The following is a 21,539-nucleotide window of genomic DNA, read 5'->3' as shown; positions in this document are numbered from 1 at the left end:
CCTAGTTCCAATCAATAGCCATTTGAGGATCTTCAAGAAGATGACTTGCCTAGTTTTGATGCCCCTCTGTGTTAGTGACATTAATATTCTCCTGGGTCATTCGTTGGCATGTTAATATGGTGTTCTACTGTGCTAGTGGCACAAAATTCACAGTAGTACTCTGCAGATACCTGGGCTCTGGGCTCGGCTCTGCTCTACTTCTAGCCTTGACGTTAGAATAATTTGTGTTGAAAGCCAGTCTGGAGGCCATCTGGGCAACCTGACCTGGTATTTGACCACTTTTGTGGGTTAAAACAAACAAACCTCCAAAAGATCTTCACTCTTTTCCTAATGCCTGATATGAATTGGCCATGGTCTAGAGTGGACCCTCAGCCAGTTCGCTCATGATACAAAACTGGGAGGATTGGCTGACATGCAAGTCAGGCTGTGCTGCCATTCAGCATGATCTGGACAGGCTGCAGAGCTGGGTTGAGCTGAACCTCATGAAGTTCAACAATGGCAAGTGTAGGGTCCTGCACCTGAGGAGGAATAACCCCATGCACCAGTTCAGGTTAGGGGTTGACCTGCTAGAAGGCAGCTCAGCAGAGAAGGACCTGGACCTGGTGATCATGAGCCAGCAGAGTGCTCTTGTGAATACAAAGGCCGGTGATATCCTGGGGTGCATTCAGAAGAGTGTGGTCAGCAGGTCAAGGAGGTTCTCTCCCGCTCTGTTTTGCCCTGATGAGGCCTCAGCTGCAGTTTGTGTCCTGTTCTGGGCTCCCCAGTTCAAAGAATTACTGGAGAGAGTCCAAGGGAGGCTGTGAAGCCGGTTAAGGGATTGCAACATGAGGCTCTTTCACCTGGAGGAGAGAAGACTGAGAGGGAATCTTAGCAATGACTATAAACATCTAAAGGGTGGGTGTCAAGCATGGGGCCAGTTGCTTTTCAGTGGTGCCCAGTGCTAGGACAAGGAGAAAGGAGCACAAGCCGAAACACTGGAAGTTCCATCAGAACATGAGGGGAAACTTTACTCTGAAGGTGGAAGAGCACTGGACCAGGCTGCCCAGAGAGGTTGTGAGATCTTCTCTGGACATGCTCAAAATCTGCCTGGATGCAATCATGTGCAGCCTGTCCTAGGTGATCCTGCTTTAGCAGAGGGGTCAGACTGGTTGATGTGCAGAGGCGCCTTCCAACCCCAGCCACTCTGTGATTTTGTGCACGTTGTGAATTCTTTGTAGAAATCTGTTAAAACATTTTACTTCTCAAAACCCAGCTGCCCCTTTGGGAGGCACATAACAGCACCTTTGCAGGAGGAATTTGTTTCGTCTGTTTGTCTTCCCTCTGCCAGTAATTGCTGCTGTGAGAGCACCAGGGCATGGAAGATTGTGACTATTGATATCTTCTTTAGCTACAGATGTTCTGTAGGTGACAGCTTTTCTTAACAATATAGAGACAATATTCTCCAGTCAGGGGAAATATAATTTAACCTAACACAAAATGTCATTTGTGTTGACTGCAGAGGATTTTTCAAGGAAGGGATATGTTGGTTGTGGTTGTGTTCATGATTACAGTTACTAGAAGGTATTCAGCTCAGATTTTGTGGTCAGGCATTGGAATAGGCTGCCCAGGGAGGTGGTGGAGTCGTCATCCCTGCAAGTACTCAGCCTGTTCTAGCAGGAGGTGTCCCTGTCCAAGGCAGGGGTTTTGGAACCAGCCAATATTTAAGGTCCCTTCCAACCCATCCTATTCTGTTCTGTGGAAGGAGGGGGTAGTGAACAGTGGGTTTGCTGCACCATACCCACTTGAGTTTGGACTAGCTCTTTGGGGAGGTTTAGGCTGGATACTGAGAAAAATTTCTTTACTGGAAGAGTGGTCAGGCATTGGAACAGTCTGCCCAGGAAGGTGGTGGAGTCACCATCCCTGGAGGTGTTAGGAAAACATCTAGACTTGGCACTTAGGGAATATGGTTTAGTGTCCATGGTGGTGGTGGGCTGATGGTTGGTCTCGATGAACTAGGAGGTCCTTTCCAACCAAAATTGATGCTGGGATTATGCTTTGGTGATACCAACAGTTTGCATTTCCAAAACCAGTCAGAAAAGCTTCCAGAGTCTCTTCAGTTGTTGTTTTTTGTTTGTTTGTTTTCCTGAAGCTTATAAAAGAGCTTCTGGTGGTGTTGAGCTGGAAAGTGTCATCTCAGGTCACAGGACGTGTACCGAGCTGCGGTGCAGTTGCTTTGATACCAGCTGAGGTGTTTGAAATCCTGAAGTTGTAGGTTTACAGCAGAATGATAAACAGGGTAGTAAAAGCATTTAGTTAATTTGCATCTGCCGTGCCTATTTGTGACTCTTCTCCTATGTGAGCACCTGCTCTTCAGAAGTGTTCTTTGAGAAGAAGCCCCAGAAAAGCAGTTCCAGCTGAGAACCTGATCTTCAGAAGTGTTCTTTGACAATAAGCCCCCCCCCCAGAAGCAGTTCCAACTAAGAGAACCTGCTCTTAGGAAATGTTCTTTGAAAAGAAGTCCCCAAAAGCACTTCCAACTAAGAAGTGCTGCAATTTTTGTCTGCAAACTGATTGTGAATTGCTGGCACAGCATTTTGTTTCCTCTAACTTGTGCTAAAACCAATTTCATCTTTTGCTTGGTATCAGTCTTACGTGAATAAAAACCCAAAGCAGCTCTTACAGCATTGCCGTTTTACAGCAGCAAAACGTTTACAGCCCTTGAAAGCAAATGCCAGCAATATTTGACTGGCTGTTACAGAACCTGTTAGGTGCTCTGGGGACTGCGATTCCAAAGGGTTAAGCCTGTAGTAAAACCCAAGAAGAATGCAAAATGATCAAGAAATGACATGCTGCCTATTGTTTGCAGCTATAGGATCAAAATAACAATTATACATGCCAAATAAATTCTAAACCTGTAAAAGGAGCAAAAGAGGGGGTTGCTGTAAGTACAGGTGCCAGAAGCATTAAATAACCCTCTCAGACAAGGTGCACCACTGTTGTCTTGAATGCTGCGAGGTCCCCCCAGTCTGGCATTTTTCCCCCTGCACCAGACAATGTGCATTCACTGCAGGAGACTCGGCTAAGCCCGCGTCTCCCAGACCTGCCGGCTCCTTCTGCCCAACCCGACACAGAGGTGCCTTTGTCAGTCTAATTACCCTCCCCTTGTAGTAGGAATAGTTTGTTTAGAGCCTTATTTGCAGGTAGAGCTGGTAGAAGCAGGAATTAGCATGCTAAAGAACCTGCCCCAGCACCGACTTGAGCTTATTTATCCCAATCTTTGACGATGAGGGTTGGTTCTTGGTTTGGATTTTTTTTCCCCCCTCTGCTGGTTTGTTCAGTGAGATACTACCCGAGATTAAGAAGCTTTAAGGTTATTAAAGAGATTGAAGATGGGAGCCAAGTGGCTGCTGTTGTGTGAGGAAGGCTCATGTCGTGGTGTGTAGGATCTCCCAACAATTTCATGCCTGGCAGGTCTGCACCTTGCCTGCCAGAATAAACTGGGGCGGATGATCCCTGCAGCTTGCTGGGGATTGATTAGAACTCCTTTTGGCTTTCAGCACGTTGTCCACATCAAAAAGGTGCGAGGAGTAAAATAAATGTTCCTTGTGCTTTCCAAGATAACTGTGGCAAATCTCCCCTAAGCCTTCCTAATTGGCCCGGGCTGGTTGCGGATGATTAAGCTGAAGTTAAATGAGGCCTGCTTTTAAAACATGCTTTCCCAGACTTTAAACAGAACCATGGGGGGAAACTTTAGACTGTTGGGATGCTGGACCAGAGCCAAGCTGGGTTATTATGAAAAGTGGATCCAAGTTTTGATCCAGGTTTTGTTTACACTGAGCCAGCTAAGCTGATGGACATACCTCCCTCTCTGCCTACCTGAACATACATCATTAGTGATATTAACCATATGCTGTTTCTCCCCCATGGAGAAAAGAGAAAAAAAGAAAAAAAAAGGGCTTTTTACTGAAGGAGGAGGAATATTAGCAGCTTGGGGTGAGTGAAGAGTTGCTCACATTTCACAGAATGCCAGGTTGGAAGGGACCCCAAGGACCATCTGGTCCAATGTTCCTAGGTAACAGTCTAGTTGAAATGAGCTGGCCCAGCACCCTGCCCGAAAACTGCCCAGAGTAGGGGAATCCACTGCTTCCCTTGGGAGATGATTCCAATGTCCAACTGTGCTCATGGGAAAACACTTTCTTCTGGAGTACAATGGGAATCTCCCCAGCAATAACTTGTCCCCATCACCCCTTGTCTTTTCCATGGGACTCCTTGGAAAAAGGGAGTCTCCGTCCTCCTGGTAGCCACCCACAGTTTGGTTTTACCGATTTCCTTAAGTCATTTTAACTGTGTTGAGATAAAGCATGAAAAAAACACAGAGGGGGCAAAAAAATGTGCAGAGTGTTTAATGACAACATGGCCAAGAAAATCAAAGTAATGTGCCTTGAGAGAAATGGCAGCAAGGGGGTCTGCTCAGAGGAAACACTTTTAAAAGCTGGGTTTTCATACAGAGCCTAGTAAAACCCTATTTCTTTCTTTATACCTGAAGATTATACTGTAAAACAAGCTTCTCTTGAAGATCACCTTCTATTCCCAGGCAACCAGCACCAGAACAAGAGGACACCATCTCAAGCTGTGCCAGGGGAGGATTAGGCTGGCTGTTAGGAAGAAGTTCTTCATAGAAAGAGAGACTGGCCATTGGAATGTGCTGCCCAGGGAGGTGGTGGAGTCACCATCACTGGAGGTGTTTAGGAAGAGACTTGATGGGGTGCTTGGTGCCATGGTTTAGTTGATTAGATAGTGTTGGATGATCTCAAAGGTCTCTTCCAACCTGGTCCTGTCCTATTCTATTCTATTCTATTCTATTCTATTCTATTCTATTCTATTCTATTCTATTCTATTCTATTCTATTCTATTCTATTCTATTCTATTCTATTCTACTCTATTCTATTCATCTTTAAGGCCCCTTCCAAGCCAAACCATTCTGATTCTGTGGCCCAAAACAGGCCAGAATTTCACGTCAGTACAAAAGTAAAGCCTGTGGGCTTTGCAGGTAGTTTTGAGAGGAGAATCCAGCCCAGCACGGCTTTGTTCCATGTCTGGTGACCCCATTCAGCACCCATGGCAGTGTTTCCAGCTCCTTTATGGCATTTCCCTCAGTGTATCTGGACAGGCATAACGAGAACCAGCAACTGGCAACGCTAATCAGACAGCTCCAGCTGAGCAATAAGGCAAAGAGCCTGAACAGCTGGAGTCATTAACCTCTGAAGGGACTGTCAGGGGAAGCAGCCACTTTTCAGTCTGAAAACGTCAAGAAGTAGACTGAGAAGTAGTGGTGGGGAGCAGCCGGGCTGCAGCAGAGTGCACTGTGCTCACCACGTTGGGTAACTGAGCCTGAGACACACCAGAAGCCCGAGCTAAACATCTAATGCCTGGGTTTAGAGAAATCTTTATTTTCTCAGAGGCATTCTGTGACTGCAAGCTGCACTTATTAGCATCACCTGGGAACTGGCAGGACCTGGTTTTCCTGCCACACATCCTGCTTGCCCACCCCTGCTTTGCCTCCCTGAAAGGCAACTTCTCAGTTTTTCTGACACCTTGCAGCTTTGTGTCTTTACTTGATAACCAGCATCCAACTTGGATAAGCAATGTGTTTTAACTGCTATTAGAGTACGAGCTAAGCTTACAGATATGTCCAGGCATAGCATTAGACTAAATTCTGTGGACATTAGCATGTCCCCTGTGAAACGTCTGGCGCTGTGCCATGCCCTGGCAGACCCCCACACAAGAGAAGTTCAGTAACAAGGGCACCCCAGGAGGGCTCATGGATGAACCTCAAGCAGTTTCACCATGACTCCACCCTTGTTTCAAAGAGAAGAGGCTTTGGCTCATTCGTTAAACATTTCTTTCTCAAACTTTGAAGATTTTAGCCACTTTCCAAAGCCACCTCCTCTTTGTGCCTTCCTGCTGGTCTAAGTCCTGGTGTGTTCAGGCCCTGATGTCCTCTGGATCTCCGTATCGAGGAAAGGCAGATTGCAAGTAACTCCGTCATTGAAAGGGTTCTCCAACCCTGGAACAGGCTCCCCAGGGAGGTGGTTGAATCCCCATTCCTGGAAGTGTTTCAAAGAGGCAGAGATGTGGTGTTGAGGAACATGGTTTAGCTCCAGACTGGTCAAGTTAGAGACTGGTTGGATTTGATGATCTTAAAGGTATTTCCTAACCAAAATGATTCTATGGTTCTAAGCCCCTGTTGCTGCTGGAATGTGGGTATTATTTGGTGTTTTGTTTTGGTTACCTTCCATACTGACTCTTGCTTTTCTTCCTGCTTCAAAAAGAGTTGAGAGTTTGCTGCAACCTCAGAACTTTTCATGCCTCTTTGCCCACCCACTTAGGTCTGAAGGCAGCTATATTGCTGGCAACTTTGTTGGCTGTTTGCACCCCTGAATAAATTGTTAGCAAGGCAAATTTTACAGTAAGAGCTGAAGCTTACTTGAAGCAAACTGTACCCCAGATCTCTTGTACTTCAAAAATCAGAAGTAAATCATCCTGTTGCTGTTCTGCAGACAAGTTGGCATTGTGGCCCTACTCTCTTGCTTTCCCTTGATTTATGTGGCATTACCAGTTGCAGTGTCTGCATAGATGCATGGTCTGGGCACAATTTCCCCTGAAATATTTATTTTAAATAGAAATGAGAGGGGCCAGACCTGTCCTTTGGCTCAGTCTTCTTCAGCCACATCTTAAACTCTCACTTCAGGTGCATGGCTGCAATGCCAACTAGTTAATATCTGCAAAGCTCCAAAACATCTTCTGTTACCAGCAAATAGCTACAGTCCCAGGGAGTGAGGGGAACAAGCAGACAAGATAAATCATCATAGAATCATGGAATGGTTTGGGTTGCTTTAGGGTCATCTAGTTCCCACCCTCTTGCCATGGGCAGGGACACCTCCTGCCAGACCAGCTTGCTCTAGGCCTCATCCATCCTGCCTTTGAACACTGCCAGGCTTGAAGCCTCCACAGCTTCTCTGGGCCATCTGTTTCAGTGCCTCATGGGGAAGAATTGCTTCCTGATGTCTAATCTAAGTCCAACTTCTTGCAGTTTGAAGCCATCACCCCTCATCCTGTCACTCCATGCCTTTGTAAATTCAGTGACAGAAATTGCTGAACCAAGAAGCAGCACCCAGACCCAGGGTGACACATGTGGACCTCTCCACATGTTGAGAGAAGGAATAGGTTTGTCTATATGCTTTTTGCAGACACCAACCAAACAAAAATAGGACATTGCTCTGTTCTCTGCTGTTCTCACAGTCCATCATGTTGGATTTACTTCTCAAAACCCATTCTCTTTCTCAATGCAGGGTGCCAAGGCCTGTTTTTTGCGTGACATCCCCTTCTCAGCCATTTACTTCCCCTGTTACGCTCATTTGAAAGCTTCATTTGCCAACGAAGATGGGAGGGTTAGCCCTGGAAATCTGCTCTTGGCTGGATCAATAGCTGGTAAGTGCCCAGGTTTGTCTGTGCAGGTCACTGTCTTGTATCTGGAGCTCAGTGGTCGTGGCAGTGAGACCTTTGAAAAGTTCAGAACTACTGTGTGCAGTGTGCAACCTTGTGCCCAAGTGCTGCAGAGTGAGTGGATGTTAAAGATGCTGTCACTCCTGCCAGAATCACACCATTCGGGGAAAACAAAGGGAAGAGCGAAGTGCTGCTGTTTGCCCGTCAGAGAATGGTAGAATGGTTTGGGTCCTTTCCAGGGACTTGAACATCTCTCCTATGAAGAAAGACTGAGAGAATTGGGACTGCTTAGTCTGGAGAAGAGAAGGCTAAGGGGATCTTCATTAATGTCCGTAAGTGTCTGAAGGGTGGGTGTCAAGAGGAAGGGGACAGCCTCTTTTCAGTGGCACCCAGCAGTAAAACAAGGAACAACGGATAGAAGCTAGAACAGAGGAGGTTCCACCTCAACATGTGGAGAAACCTCTTTACTGTGTGGGTGACAGTCCTGGAGCAGGCTGTCCAGAGAGGTTGTGGAGTCTCCTTCTCTGCAGATTTTCAAAGCCAACCTGGGCATGTTCCTGTGTGACCTGCCCTGGGTGATCCTGCTCTGGCAGGGGGGTTGGACCTGATGATCTCTGGAGGTCCCTTCCAACCCCTAACATTCTGTGATTCTCTGTGATTATCTAGTTCCAATCTCCCTGCCATGGGCAGGGACACCTTCCATTAGACCAGGTTGCTCAAGGCCTTGTCCAGCCTGGTCTTGAACACATCCAGGGAGCATCCACAACATCCCTGGGCAACCTGTTCCACTGTCTCACTACCCTCACTGTCAAGAATTTCTTCCTAATCAGTCATGTGTCATCTTTCTGAAGTTGCTGTGTTTGTGGCTGGCTGACTGGTAAGGTTTTGTTGAAATTGTTCATAACTACAGGGCAGGACACTTGTGAAACTGTTTATCATTAGAGGAACCCTTACATTTTGATATCTGGAGTCTAAAAGCTGTGCTGCATTGCAGCTGTCTAAGCACACTGACACAGCCTGTGACAAAATGATGCCATTTGCTTGCTGCCCACAAGACCCCAGGCAGTCACTTGGCTTTGTGAGCACAACACCATTCTTTTATTTTAGTGCATTGCATTGAACAAAGCAGCAAAGCTTGGGATAATTTCTGTTAAGCCATAGGTTGCTAATTCCTGGCATACGCAGGTGTGAGAGATGCTGAGTGTGATCTGGGACATGTTCCAGTCTGCTGTGTAGTGGATAGGAGAGCCAAGGAGAGACAAACGGTGCTTGACTTGTCACAGATGCAATTGAGTGCTCCAGAACCCAAGGGAAAAGACAGAGAGGCTTTGTAGCCTCAGCTTGCCTTTGTCTGCTGTGTAGCTGGTTCCTGGCATGGCACCCAGTTTCTACACCCAGAGGGGACCACCATTTGGTAGCTGCCTCCTGGGGAGGGCATCTTGAGAATCCTGCTCTGCCCAAGGTTTTGTCTTCAGGAGACAGATGGGCTTGATAATTTCTGCAACAAGACTTTGGGGGGCATGTACTAAGCAGGAGGGCTGACACCAGCAGGTACTTGCATTGTGGCCAGTGGGGGCTGCTTGGTCTCTCTGAGTCACAGCCAAGTTCTTCTTCCAGCATGACCCTTGACAGGCTGCTGCAGTCTGCTGGATGAGAGCAATGATGGAGCAGCATGAAGCCAGTACAGACAGGAGGCTGGTGGGTTGGCTGGGTTTGGTCATTTGCTTTTAAGCTTTGCTTTCTCAGGGGAAACTCTTGATGGACAGGATTCTACATAGGGCTGTGACTCTTGAAGAGCCAGGGACTTTGATGGACAGTGCCTGGGCTCAGGATACAGCCAGAGCCTGGCAGTGCAGAGCAGTTAGTCTGTCTTGTTGAAGCAGATAGTTTCAGCTCTTTGGCTTTGCTCTGTGGTCAGTAGCCCACAGGCCAGAGGAATCAGGCTGGCCACTAGGAAAGCCAGTTGTGTTCAGACAACTGGTGCTTAAAACCCCCTTGCCTTCTTCCCTCCCTCACCCCAAACCAGAGGCAGCCTCCAAGCCCCTCAACAGGAGCTTACAGTCACCTTATTTCTCATCCAGTTTAATGGAACAAAACAATTTTTGACCTTCAGATCATATTTGCAGCCTTGAAACATAAGCTGGCATTTTTAAGCCAAGTCGTGTCTTAGATTTTCCTATCTTCTGTCTTTCTGGCCATTGTCAGGTGATTGCAGACTGAGATAACCTGGCCTTTGAAATTCAGGCACAGAAGCAGTCTTTATTGTTTGCTGATACGGCTTTACCAAACCAGCAGGAATGTGAATTTTATCCAAGTGCTTCCTGTGAATCCCATCCTAGTGTAACTCTCAGGAGCAGATGATACACAACTCGTCCTGCTGTTTACCAAAACAAGGCATTTCTTCTATTGGGTGCAAGAAAACATGCTGGGGGCATACATGTCCACTGCTTTGCCACAAGGAAGTCAAGGGGAAGACAAAACAAGAGCACCAGCATCCCTGAAGTGGTGGTTTGGTCTCTGGGCTGATGTCCCTACTCTGGCTGGGGATCTCATCCCTGTGACCTCTCTCTGGGTGTGGCAAGTTCCACCTGTTGTCTTTTTGCAGTGCTGCCCAGTGGCAGGAAAAGGGGCAGTGGGCACAGACTTGAACATTAGAAGTTCCATCTAAACATGAGGAGGAACTTCAATATAAGGGTGGTGGAGCACTGGAGCCGGGTGGTGGAGTCTCCATCTCTGGAGACATTCAAAACCTGCCTGGATGTGTTCTGTGTGACCTTCTTTAGGCAAACTTACCTTGACAAGGGGGGTTGGACTTGATCTCCAGTGGTCCCTTCCAACATCCTTTCCCATCCCCTACCATTCTGTGGCTCTGTGATTTCTGCAGCTGGGATAGCCAAGCTGGCCAAGCTCAGATGCCCATCTGTGTTCTTTGCCAGGGGATGTTCATACAATGGTTTAGGTTGGAAGAGACCTTGAAGATCATCTAGTTCCAAACCCCATGCCATGGGCAAGGACACCTTCTACTAGGTCAGACTGGTCAGGGCCTTGTCCAAGTTGGCCTTGGACACCTCCAGGGAGAGAGCACCCACGACCTCCCTGTGCAACCTATTCCAGTGTCTCACCACCTTCACTGTAAAGAATTTCTCTCTAAATGCTGCTTCTGCTGGGTGCATTTTGTCCCTTTTCACTGTTGTTAGGGACACATGCAACATGGATGTCACCTCAGCTTGATCTCCTTTTGTCTCTCACTGTCCACCACATCTCAACCTATTGTGCCACAGCAATTTCTGAGGACTTGATTCTAGTATCAGCTACAGGATCTCTCCTTAATTTGCTCCATCTACTTAGTGCCTCCATGAACTTCCTTCTCCTCCCCTTACTCCTCTCTTTTATTGTCAGCTCCTGCTGTGCCATTTGTCTCATTTCCATTGTAAGTTCCCCATGGAAGTGACCTGTAAATTTTTATTTGTCTGTAAAGTCTTCTGTCCTGTGCACACAGCTCCTAAAACCAGGATTAAAACCATCTTGAACTGCAGAATATCCTCAGTAATAAGGTATGAGGAGGTGGAAGTCAACGTGCAGTGAGCAGAGTTGTTTCAAAGTATGGCCTTTGGTTTTCACAGAATCACAATGGTGTGGGTCGGAAGGGACCTCCAGAGGTCATCTAGTCCCACGCCCTCTGCAGTAAGCAGGGGCATCCTCAACTAGATGAGATTGCCCAGGGCCCTGAAAACCCTTGGTTGGCTTTTGAAGGACAAAAGTCTAGCTTTAAACTGAAGGCTCAACCAATATCCTGGTGTGGGCAAGGCTAAGCAAAGAGGAATTTCAGGGTTTCTGGAGCTCTGAAACCATAACCAGGATTTAGCTCTTGCACTGATAACCGGGCATTATTTTGGGGGGTCCATGAGAGGAGGAAGAGTTCTTATTTAGGGTGGTGCACACATGCTTACATCTCCTGGGGCAGCCTGCAGGACAGGTGCTCTGATGCTTGGGGCCAGACCATGCTGATTTGGACACCTTAAGAAAAAATAAGCAAAGGAGATTGGTGCAGCTCCAGGTGACCAAGCTGGTGTGGAACAGAACAGAATGGAAAAGTAATACAGCCGTAAGAGCCGGTGGCATCTGGGTACAGTCTCGGTGCTTTGCTTTCTTCTTTGGGCTTTTGTGTGGTCTATTCTAAGCATGGGCAACCCCAGTTTGGAAAGGAAGTATTTTAGAAATACCACCCAGTGGTAATTTGGGTTGGTTTGGGTAAATTAGAATCTTCCTCCCGGCGTCCTGCTGAGGATGTCAGCTGTGGCTTTGCGATAAGACAAAGGAGAATGGTTTGAAGCTGAGAGCAGGCTTACACTGGATCTTAGGAAGAAGTTCTTCAGTATGAGGGTGGGAGATTCTGGAACAGGTTGCCCAGGGAGGTTGTGGCTGCCTTCTCTCTGGGGGTGTTCAAGGCCAGATTGGATGAGGCCTTGAGCAAGCTGGGCAGAAGGTGTCCCTGTAAGTTCCAGCCTGTGCCTCCCAGCTCAGCAGCAAGCATCTGATACAGTTATAGAATCATAGGGTCAGTAAGGCTGGAAAAGACCTCTAAGGTTGTCAAGTCCAACTGTCAACAGCACCATGCCCACTAAACCATGTCTCAAAAAGTGCCATGTCCACACGTTTCTTGAGCACCTCCAGGGATGGTGACTCTACCACCTCCCTGGGCAGCCTGTTCCAATGCCTGAGCACTCTTGCAGGAAAGAAATTTTTTCCTCATATCCAACCTAAGCCTCCCCTGGCACAATTTCAGGCCATTTCCTCTTGTCCTATCACCTGATACTAGGGAGAAGAGACCACCCCCAACCTCTTTTCAGGAGACGCTGTCTCTGAGTGAAGCCACCTCCACACTGGCTGCCTTTTGTTGCTTGTTCTGCTTCTGAGTTTCTGCTTAAACCAGATGGGGCTGGGTTCTCCTGATGTAAGGACGAAAGGCAAGGTTACCCCTGGGCAATAAAAGGTCTGTAGCATATGTGACAAGTTGGTAGTAACCAAGTGCTGATTTTTGTGTTGTGTAGGTATGCCTGCAGCCTCTCTGGTGACCCCCGCAGATGTCATCAAAACAAGGCTACAGGTGGCAGCCCGGGCAGGACAGACCACCTACAGTGGTGTTGTAGACTGCTTTGCCAAGATCCTTCGAGAGGAAGGTCCAAAGGCCCTGTGGAAAGGAGCAGGAGGTGTGTACAAGAGCTTTGGCTGCTGAGGGATTTCTGGCTGTGGGGGTTGTCACTTAGGAGCTCTTCTCTTCTCTTTCAAGCTCGGGTGTTTCGGTCTTCTCCTCAGTTTGGTGTAACTCTGGTGACCTATGAGCTGCTGCAGAGGTGGTTCTATGTGGACTTTGGAGGAGTGTAAGTATGTGGTGTCTGAATCTGAAGCTGTGTGGGTCTTGGGGGTCCTCAATGTTTCCGAGTCAGGGTCAAGCTATTCTGGAGGACACATTGCAAAGGCTTTGTGAATATTACTTAAGCCACACTAGACTGGTGAAGGTTAGGCTGATAGCCCAGGACTTGTTCCACAGCAAGACATCACCGCAGCTTCTGTCACAGGTTCAAGCTGGAGACCTAGGTTAGTGCAGAGGATGCAGACTCCCTTTTTACAAAGGAGTCCCATGGAAAAGACAAGAGGTGATGGGGACAAATTACTGCTGGGGAGATTCCCATTGGACTTCAGGTGAAAACATTTCCCTATGAGAACAGCTGGACATTGGAATCATCTCCCAAGGGTGGATTCCCCTACACTGGGCAGTTTAAAGACTCAGCTTGACAATGTGCTGGGCCAGCTCATTTTAACCATACTGTTACCCAGAAAGGTTAGACCAGATGATCCTTGTGGTCCCTTCCAGTCTGGCATTCTGTGAGTCTCTGATCCTCTGTGACACTGGTGGCACAGCTGCAGGGGAAATGTGCTGCCTGCCAGATCAGGAGGCACTCTCTGCCAGGCCTTGTTTGGTGTGGAGATGTGCCCCAGGTTAGGCAGGACCTTGACTTCTGCAAGACTCTGTAAGAATTACAGAATCATTTTGTTTGGAAAAGATCTCCAAGGTCTTCCAGTCCAACCATTCTCTAACTCTACCAAGGCTGGGCTAAACCATGGCCCTCAGTACCACATCTATGCCTCTTGGAAACACCTCCAGGGATGGGGATTCCCATCACCACCTCCCTAAGGAGCCTGTTCCAGGCTTTGAGAACCCTTTCAGTCAAGAGTTTCTTCTAATACCAACCTAGGACACCTCTGGTGCAAACTTGAGGCCATTTCCTCATGTCCTGCCATTTGGTATTGGGGAGAAGAGACCAACTGCCATCTCGTTACAACCTTTCAGGTAGCTGTAGAGAGTTGTTTGACCATACTCACAGAATCATAGAATTGCATTGGTTGGAAAAGACCTCTAAGATGATCAAGTCCAGCCATATCCAATTCAATCAATGTGAAGACTCCCAGCTGTTGTGGAAGGTTTTGTTGCAGGGTGTTTGTCAGGACACTGTAGTATTTGATTTGCTTACTGGGAGGTGCACTCTGATGTCTCAGTCACCTGACTCTGTGGAGGAAATGTTTGTGAATCCTTCTCTTACTATATGGAAATGAATTGACTCTCTTTTCTTATTTTGCAGAAAACCAGCTGGATCAGAGCCAGTTCCTAAATCTAGGATCACTCTCCCTGCTCCCAACCCTGACCATGTTGGTGGTTATAAATTGGCAGTTGCCACTTTTGCAGGGATTGAAAACAAGTTTGGACTTTACCTACCTCAGTTTAAGCCATCGCCACCTACCTCAAAGGCTGCTGCAGCAGTAGGACCCTAAGTTTCTTGCTGTAGGTTTTTTTTTTGTTATTAGTTGGGAAAGAGCCACTTTTCTAATTGGTTCCTATTTGGTTCCTTTAGCTTCTCATCCTAGAACAGTTTAGCTTTGTTTGAGTTTTGAAGGCAATCTTCACCCGCAGTGTAATCGTTTGTCTTTGTGCTTCCTTAACCAGATCACTGTGAAATCCTTACCAGTTGTTTTAAGTTTGGGGACCATGAATGTATTTCTCCACATCTGACCTGTTGCTCATGTTGGGAAGACACTAATGTTGGGTTCTGTTTGCTGGGGAGGGCTGGGTCTGAGCTGTGAAGCAGATCATCTCACAGGCCATGCTTGGTTGCAGATCGCCAGGGCGGATGTGGCACAGCGGACGGCAAAATGCGGTGGCTGCCACAGCACTGGGAGCAGAGCCATTCCCACTGGCCCTGTCACTGGGCTCTAAACTTAGCCTGGCAAGCAAACACAGCCCTGGTACCAACCCTTCCACCACCTACACGCACAAGTTCTGTTTCTGGATCGTGTTCTGAAGCTTTTCTGTGGAAGATGGGGTTGGGGTTGGGTAATGGAAACCACATTTCTAAATGTTTGGCCGTTGTATTACATTCCCGGTATCGAAATGCTCCAAAAGAAAGTGTTTATTGTCCATAGTCTTTGCACTTTATGGCAGAACTTTTGGCATTCCCCTCCACGTGAAGAAGGAAATTTTCATGACTAGGTGCCTCCCTTGAGTTGCTGGTGTTTGGAATTCAGTTTGTAAATGCACTTCTCTAGTAAACCCGCTGCTTGTCGAAATAACTGCGATAGGAAATCATGCACTGTATCGATGGTACCTGCCTTAACTGCTGGCTTGTAATTGGCAAATAGGTTGTTTCAGATTCTTATTTACTTCATTCAGTCAAAAAAAAAAAAGAAAAAAGAAAACCAAACAAAAAAGAGATTAAAAATACCCTAAATGAAAAAAGATTTTACTTAATTTCTCGGTGCCTTGCACAGTGTTTAGAAGAATGATGTATTTATGGAGCTAGAAATAAACCTTTCAAACAGATGCACTCAGGGTGGTCTGTTCCAGAGGAGCCAGGTGCATCGGGCTCCAGCTGGAGACTTAGGTTTGAGGGCGAGTGAACATTTGAACATGGAGGCTAGAAGAACACCTGCAGCTTGAGAATAAAGACACCTGAAGTGTCCCCAGTGTAGGAAAGACGTCTGTTGGTGTAGACAGGAACTAGGGGGTGTCAGCTGATGAAAGACTCAACAAGAGCCAGCAGTGGTCACTGGCAGCCCAGAAGGCAGCTGTGTGCTGGGCTGTATCAAAAGCAGGGAGAGCAGCAGGACAGGAGGGGACTCTCCCACTCTGCCCTGGTGAGACCTCACCTGCAGCACTGCCTCCACTTCTGATGCCCCCAGCATAAGAAGGAATTGGACCTGTTGGAGCCAATCCAGAGGAGACCATGAAGATGACCAGAGGACTGGAGCACCTGCCCCATGGGGACAGGCTGGGAGAATTGGGGCTGTTCAGCCTGGAGAAGGAAAGGCTCTGGGGAGACCTTGGAGCAGCCTTCCAGTACCTGAAGGGGGCTACAAGAAAGCTGGGGAGGGACTGTTTACAAGGGCTTGTAGTGATAGGATGAGAGGGAATGGATTGAAGCTGGAAGAGGGCAGATTTAGACTGGAGATTAGGAAGAAATTCTTTCCAGTGAGGGTGGGGAGACACTGGAACAGGTTGCCCAGGTAGGCTGTGGATGCCCCCTCCCTGGAGATGTTCAAGGCCAGGTTGGCTGAGGCCTTGAGCAAGCTGGGCTGATAGAAGGTGTCCCTGCCCATGGAGGTTGGGGGTGGGGGGGATGGGGGAGGGGTTGGAACTGGATGATCTTTTAAGATCCCTTCCAGCCCAAACCATTCTCTGGTTCTATGTCACTGAAAAAAAAAAAAAAAGATATTTTTCCCTGGGTCAAAACCCAGGACTGGAGTAAGCTTTGATATTTTGAGCTTTACTCTTGGGGGTGGGGTGTTGATGTATTGTGAACAGCCTGGCTGCCTGGTCAGCTGAAGTTACCACTGGGTGCCTTCCATGACCCCTTGTAAGAGCTGGCAGAATTTGGGCTTGGTTATCCTCCTGGGGTGCAAGGTGAGTGCCTTCAGTGTTGACTGTAAGCTGAGGGAAGGCAGAGGTGAATTCAGGAGGACTTGGGTGTGCAGTGTCACAAAATCCTGACATGGAAATTGTCTCTTACTGTGTTTGTGGATTGGTCATCATGGAAATTACTCTCTTGAACTAACCTGCTCTGCTCTGCTCTGCTGAGGCCTCACTCTTCTGGTACACATGTCCAGTTCTGGGCTTCCCAGTTCAAGAAGAACAAGGAACTGCTGGAGAGAGTCCAACAAAGAGTCACTAAGATGCTGAGGGGACTGGAGCATCAGCCTCATGGGGAGAGGCTGAGAGAGCTGAGATTGTTCAGCCTGTAAAAGAGAAGGCTGAGGGGAGATCTCATTAATGCTGATTGCTAGCTAAAGGGCAAGTGTCAGGAGGATGGAGCCAGACTGTACTCACTGCCACTGTCAGGGGCAGGACAAGGGACAGTGCACACAAATTGGAACATAGGAGGCTCCATGTAAACACAAGGGTAAAACTTCTTCCCTTTGAGGTTGGCAGGGCACTGGAGCAGGCTGCCCAGAGAGTTTGTGGAGTCTCCATCTCCAGAGGCATTCAAACCTACCTGGATGTATTGCTGTGGGATTTACTCTGGGTGACCCTGCTCCGGCATGGGGATTGGGCCAGGTGATCTCCACAGGTCCCTTCCAACGCCCACCAGTCCGTGACTCTGTGTCATTTACATTTAGAAATCAGCAGTGAAATGGAGTGGTGGTGGCAGCCTGCACAGTGCTCATGCACATGAAAATGAGGGGAGAAAATGACATCTCCCTGTAGCTGCATTATGGGAGTCTGGATGAAGCAGCGTCAAGAGACTCTGTGCTGGGCTGGGACAGCTGCTACCGCAACCCTCCATAGCCAAGGCTCCCCAGCTGACAGCTCCTTTGTTTCAGAAATGGGGGCAAAAGCTGCCCCTTGTATTACTTCAAAATCAGCTGTCAGGATTTTTGGTCACCAGAGCTAAACTGTCTCTGGGAGCTGTCTGTGCTTCCCACTGGAGATGTTAGACTTGAGGAGCTGCTTTTACCCTTCATCTCTCGCTTTTGCCTGACACACTGTCAAGGGTGCTGTGGAAGGTCAGCAGCTCAGGGAAGACCTCTGAGTACTGAGCTGCATGTTCTGGCCCAGTAAAGGAAACACCTTGCCACATCTGTGGGTTCAGACAGGAGCTGCCCTCATTGCTGCACCAGCTGGAGCACATCCCAGCAGAGCCTATCCCGTCAGGGCCCAGCATAGCCAGGGCCTCACAGAAGAGAAGAGGAGCTGGAGCTGAGCTGTTGTGAGACTTGCACAACCTTTTGGCTTGGGTAATGCTTGTGTTCTGCCTTCCCTTGCCTGCTGCTGCCCCCTTTCCCAGGCCTGCCAGAGTGTTTGTGACTTGTCCTTCATTGGAGGAATAAAGGGACAAAACTCCTGCCCTAGGAACCAAGTTCAAGTCCATCTCTCCTATGGCAGGTCCATCTCAGAAGGCCACAGCCATCATCTTTTCTTTGGCAGGCAGATGAGCAGGGATAGACTGGCAAGCTGTCACCCCACCCATGGTGACCCCCTCCCCATTAACTCCTCCTTTTGGGATAAAAGTACTGGAACAGGTTGCCCAGGGATGTGGTTGAGGCCCTGTCCCTGGACACACTCAAGATCAGACTCAAGTGTGGCCCTGAGCATCTTGATATAGTTGGAAGTGTCCATGCTGACTGCAGGGGGGTTGGGCAAGATGACCTCTGAGGGTCCCTTCCAGCCCAGTGCAGCCTGTGAATCTGTTCAGTCCTTACACCCTTCTTTCTAGCAGAGGATGTAGGCAGGGGCAGAAGGGTTGAAGAGCCACCATCTGCTTTATGAACAAGCAGCCCAGGCTAAACCATTCCAAAGCATGCTGCAGCTCTGTCCCGAGAGCCTGGGGAAGATCTGTACCCATAGCAGGCTTCCTGCAGGCACAGAAGGTTGCATTCCTGCTCCGAGAAGCTTCCAGGCCAGACCACATCAGCTTGCCTTACAAACCAACCAAAGGCCCTAAGGACAAGATATTTGTCCTCTCTGGGTGTCTGCCTGATTTGTGCAAAGCGTGGGAGGACCAGGATCAAATATAGCCTTGCCTGCTTCCTGCAGCCCAGCTGCTTCCTCGTGACAGCACTTCCAGAACAAAGAAATGACAAGAGGGTGGTGATGTTCCCCAGCAGCAGGAGTGGGGTGGCCTGTCCATGGAGCTGCTACCCCACATTTGTCCAGCAGAAGCTGAGGGTTGCTTTTGTGCCTGGTCCCTGGGGAATGGGTTGGGTTTGAGCTGGCTTGAAGCATCAGTGGGTTGCAGGATGCTGTTGTGAGCAAACATACCACAGGCTCCAAAAATAGCCTGGGCAGGTTTTTCTTAAGCTGCTGAAAACAAGAAACCTGACAAACTGCTCCACATCTTCCTTTGGAGGGGACAGCCTGTTCAGAATTGTCCCTGCCAGGCACTCCATGATACACACATCATCCTTAGCAACTCAGGACTCCAGCATCTGCAGAGGGAGGAACAAGATTCATGGAGTAAGTTGGGTTGGAAGGGACCTTAAAGATAATCTGGTTCCAAGTACCATGAACAAGGGACACCTGCTAGACCAGCTTGTTTAAGCACCACCACCACCCCTCCCTGCCTGTCTTTGAACACTTCCAGGCTTGAAGCCTCCACAGCTTCTTTGGGCAACCTCTCCCAGTGCCTCGCCACCCTCATGGGGAAGAATTGCTTCCTCCTATCTAACCTCAGTGGAGCTGCTTCCAGTTAGAAGCCATCGCCCCTTGTTCTGTCACTCCCTGCTTTTGTCAAAAGTCCCTCTGCAGTTCTTCTGGAGCCCCCTTCAAATACAGGAAGGCTGCTCCAAGGTGTCCCTGGAGTTTTCTCTCCAGGAAAACAAGCCCAACTCTCTGTACCCCTCCAGCTTTGCTGTCTCAGCACTTAGGCTATTTGCAGTTGACCTATTTGCGCTTTTTGCACAAGCTAGAAGAGGATTTCCAGAGCCTGAGATCATTTGTCAGTGATTTAACAGTTGAGGATGTGGACATTTCAAGACATTTGTATCTTAAATGTCTCCAGAGAGCTTCAAACACTGCAACTAACTGAGAAGCAGCCTAGGGTGAAGTGGTTTCCTTAAGGCCACATGCCCTGGTGCTGCTTCCTGGTGCTGCTTTCTACTTGGGCCCTGAGCAGGGGCAGCCTCTCCCAGCACTGACCATGAGGATGTCAGCTTGCTGTGCATCTGCCTGTGCATGGCTTGTGAGCCACCAATGGCCAAAGCCCTCTCCACTTCCATTTTGCAGGGCCTCTGCATTGCCCACACACAGAGGCAACACTTAGGTAGGCTTTCTTGAAAATGGAGAAAACAGGAGAAAAAGAAAAAGACCACCAACCTGGAGATGATGTCTGCACTACTGCTTTGTGGTGCCTTGCCCCATTGGTTATCAGCACTGACCTTTAAGCTACAAAGTGCTGCCAGTTCTTCAGGACAATTCCCAGGGTAGCAGAAGGAACACAAGGCTCCAGTCTCATGGAGGTGCCAGAAGGTCAGGAGATGCATCTCAGCTGTGTGATCCAAGGGAAGATCCCCCTTATCACAGCCCACCTGGGCACACACTTTGGCCAGCTGTTGACCAGCAGCCCCAGGTCTTTCTCTACTGGGCAGTTTTCCAGCCATTCTGCCCCAAGCCTGGAGCCTTCATGGGGTGGTTGTGACCCAGGTGCAGGACCCACACTTGGCCTTGTTGAACCTCATACAATTGGCCTCAGCCCATTAATCCAGCCTGTCCAGATCCCACTTTAGAGGCATACTACCCTCAAGCTCCAATCAGGTTTTCTCCAATGAAACCTCACCCTCCAGGCCCTGAAGACACCACTGACCACGCTGCAACAGGCTGGGTTTGATACCTTTTATTGGCAGCAGCAGTGTCCTACAGGGGACCCATGGCCCCTGTGTCAGCCCATTAGTGTTAACTTGCATGCCAAGTACTGGTGACCAACCTGGACTAGAGCTGCAGTGCCTAGAAATAATCAGCATCTTTAAGAACAAAAATCAGGGAAGGAAACATTCCATCCACTCAAGCCAACCTTCACAGCTGTGACACCTTAAGCAGCAGTGATGTCCTGTGGCTGTGTGGCCGTGGAAGGACAGCATGGCTCTCCCATTCTGCTCATGCTTTGGGGTCGTTACTTTAATGCTTGCCAATAAATAGGTTCCATGCAGCACACCGCAATAAATAAGGAGCAGCAAGTTCTGTAGAGTACACCCATTCATAATATAAGTCACCATGTGAAACACCACATCTAAAAGCCTTTGGCCCAGGCCCAGACAAGTGGAGCACACCAACCACATCTGCACGTAATCATATCTGCCTTCATATGGATTCAATAGGGCTGTGCCAGAAGGGCAACGCGAGCACGAGTTTAACCAGGGGTTCCTAGCTATTAAATACAGCTACTAAGTAGTTAAAAGGCAACAACTAAACCCATAAAGGGTTGATTTGTCTTCTCTTTCTTACTTCTCAGACAGAAATATAAAGTATGAAAACGCTCTGGAGATCATCAGCCTGGTGTAAAGCAGTGGGATTAGCATGGAATGCTTGGAGCAATACTGGCACGTACACTGGCATCAAAAGCCACAGCAGGACTGACTCTGACACTGGACGCCGCCTGCTCAGCGGGGTGAAGCTGCTGGGCTGGGCTGCTCCTGCTCCTCTTCCCCTAGGCCGACAGCTCCACCGCCCCTTCCTCCTCGCTGTCTGCACGGTTGGCGCGGATCTCCACCAGGGTCCGAGCGAAGCGGGTCCATTCGTCGTTGTGGGGAACAGCCAGCTGGGGGAGAAACCAACAGGGAATGAGGAGATCATGTGGGGAGACCATTTTGGGAGACCACGTGCTTGTGCCCAAAACAGAAGCACTTCTATCACAAGCAGTGCTGTGGTGGTGCAACGCTGCACTGAAACGATTTGCCTGACAGTCATTAAAGTTCTTAATAGTAAAACGCATCACAGATTCATGGAATGGGTTGGGTTGAAAAGGACCTTCAAGATCATCCAGTTCCAACCCCCTGCCATAGGCAGGGAC

At 48.6% G+C, this 21,539-nt stretch overlaps 2 protein-coding genes across 13 annotated transcripts in view; one reads left to right on the top strand and one right to left on the bottom strand.

Moving 5' to 3' along the window:
• The window catches only part of SLC25A13 (solute carrier family 25 member 13), a 111,171-nt gene extending 90,098 nt beyond the window's left edge, over positions 1-21,073 (top strand). For 3 of the 5 annotated variants that reach the window (XM_054161103.1, XM_054161100.1, XM_054161104.1), the window contains 4 exons: positions 7,332-7,470; positions 12,537-12,695; positions 12,776-12,866; positions 14,127-15,231. In XM_054161103.1, the coding sequence (XP_054017078.1) occupies positions 7,332-7,470; positions 12,537-12,695; positions 12,776-12,866; positions 14,127-14,316 (579 nt within the window). In that variant the 3' untranslated portion in view covers positions 14,317-15,231. Of the gene's footprint in view, positions 1-7,331; positions 7,471-12,536; positions 12,696-12,775; positions 12,867-14,126; positions 15,232-20,981 lie in introns of those variants that run through there. The other 2 variants (XM_054161102.1, XM_054161101.1) reach the window with 2 other exon arrangements.
• A 95-nt stretch (positions 21,074-21,168) lies between these two features.
• Positions 21,169-21,539, bottom strand: part of DYNC1I1 (dynein cytoplasmic 1 intermediate chain 1) — a 197,982-nt gene continuing 197,611 nt past the window's right edge. For all 8 annotated transcript variants that reach the window (XM_054161107.1, XM_054161105.1, XM_009907545.2 and 5 more), the window contains one exon: positions 21,169-21,287. In XM_054161107.1, coding sequence (XP_054017082.1) covers positions 21,177-21,287 — 111 coding nt within the window. In that variant the 3' untranslated portion in view covers positions 21,169-21,176. The remainder of the gene's footprint in view (positions 21,288-21,539) is intronic.

The sequence above is a fragment of the Dryobates pubescens genome, chromosome 4, assembly GCF_014839835.1.
Source record: "Dryobates pubescens isolate bDryPub1 chromosome 4, bDryPub1.pri, whole genome shotgun sequence".
NCBI classification, from domain to species: Eukaryota; Metazoa; Chordata; class Aves; order Piciformes; family Picidae; genus Dryobates; species Dryobates pubescens.
The sequence above is the reverse complement of the archived record's forward strand: the minus strand, read 5'-3'. Positions and strand labels throughout refer to the sequence as shown.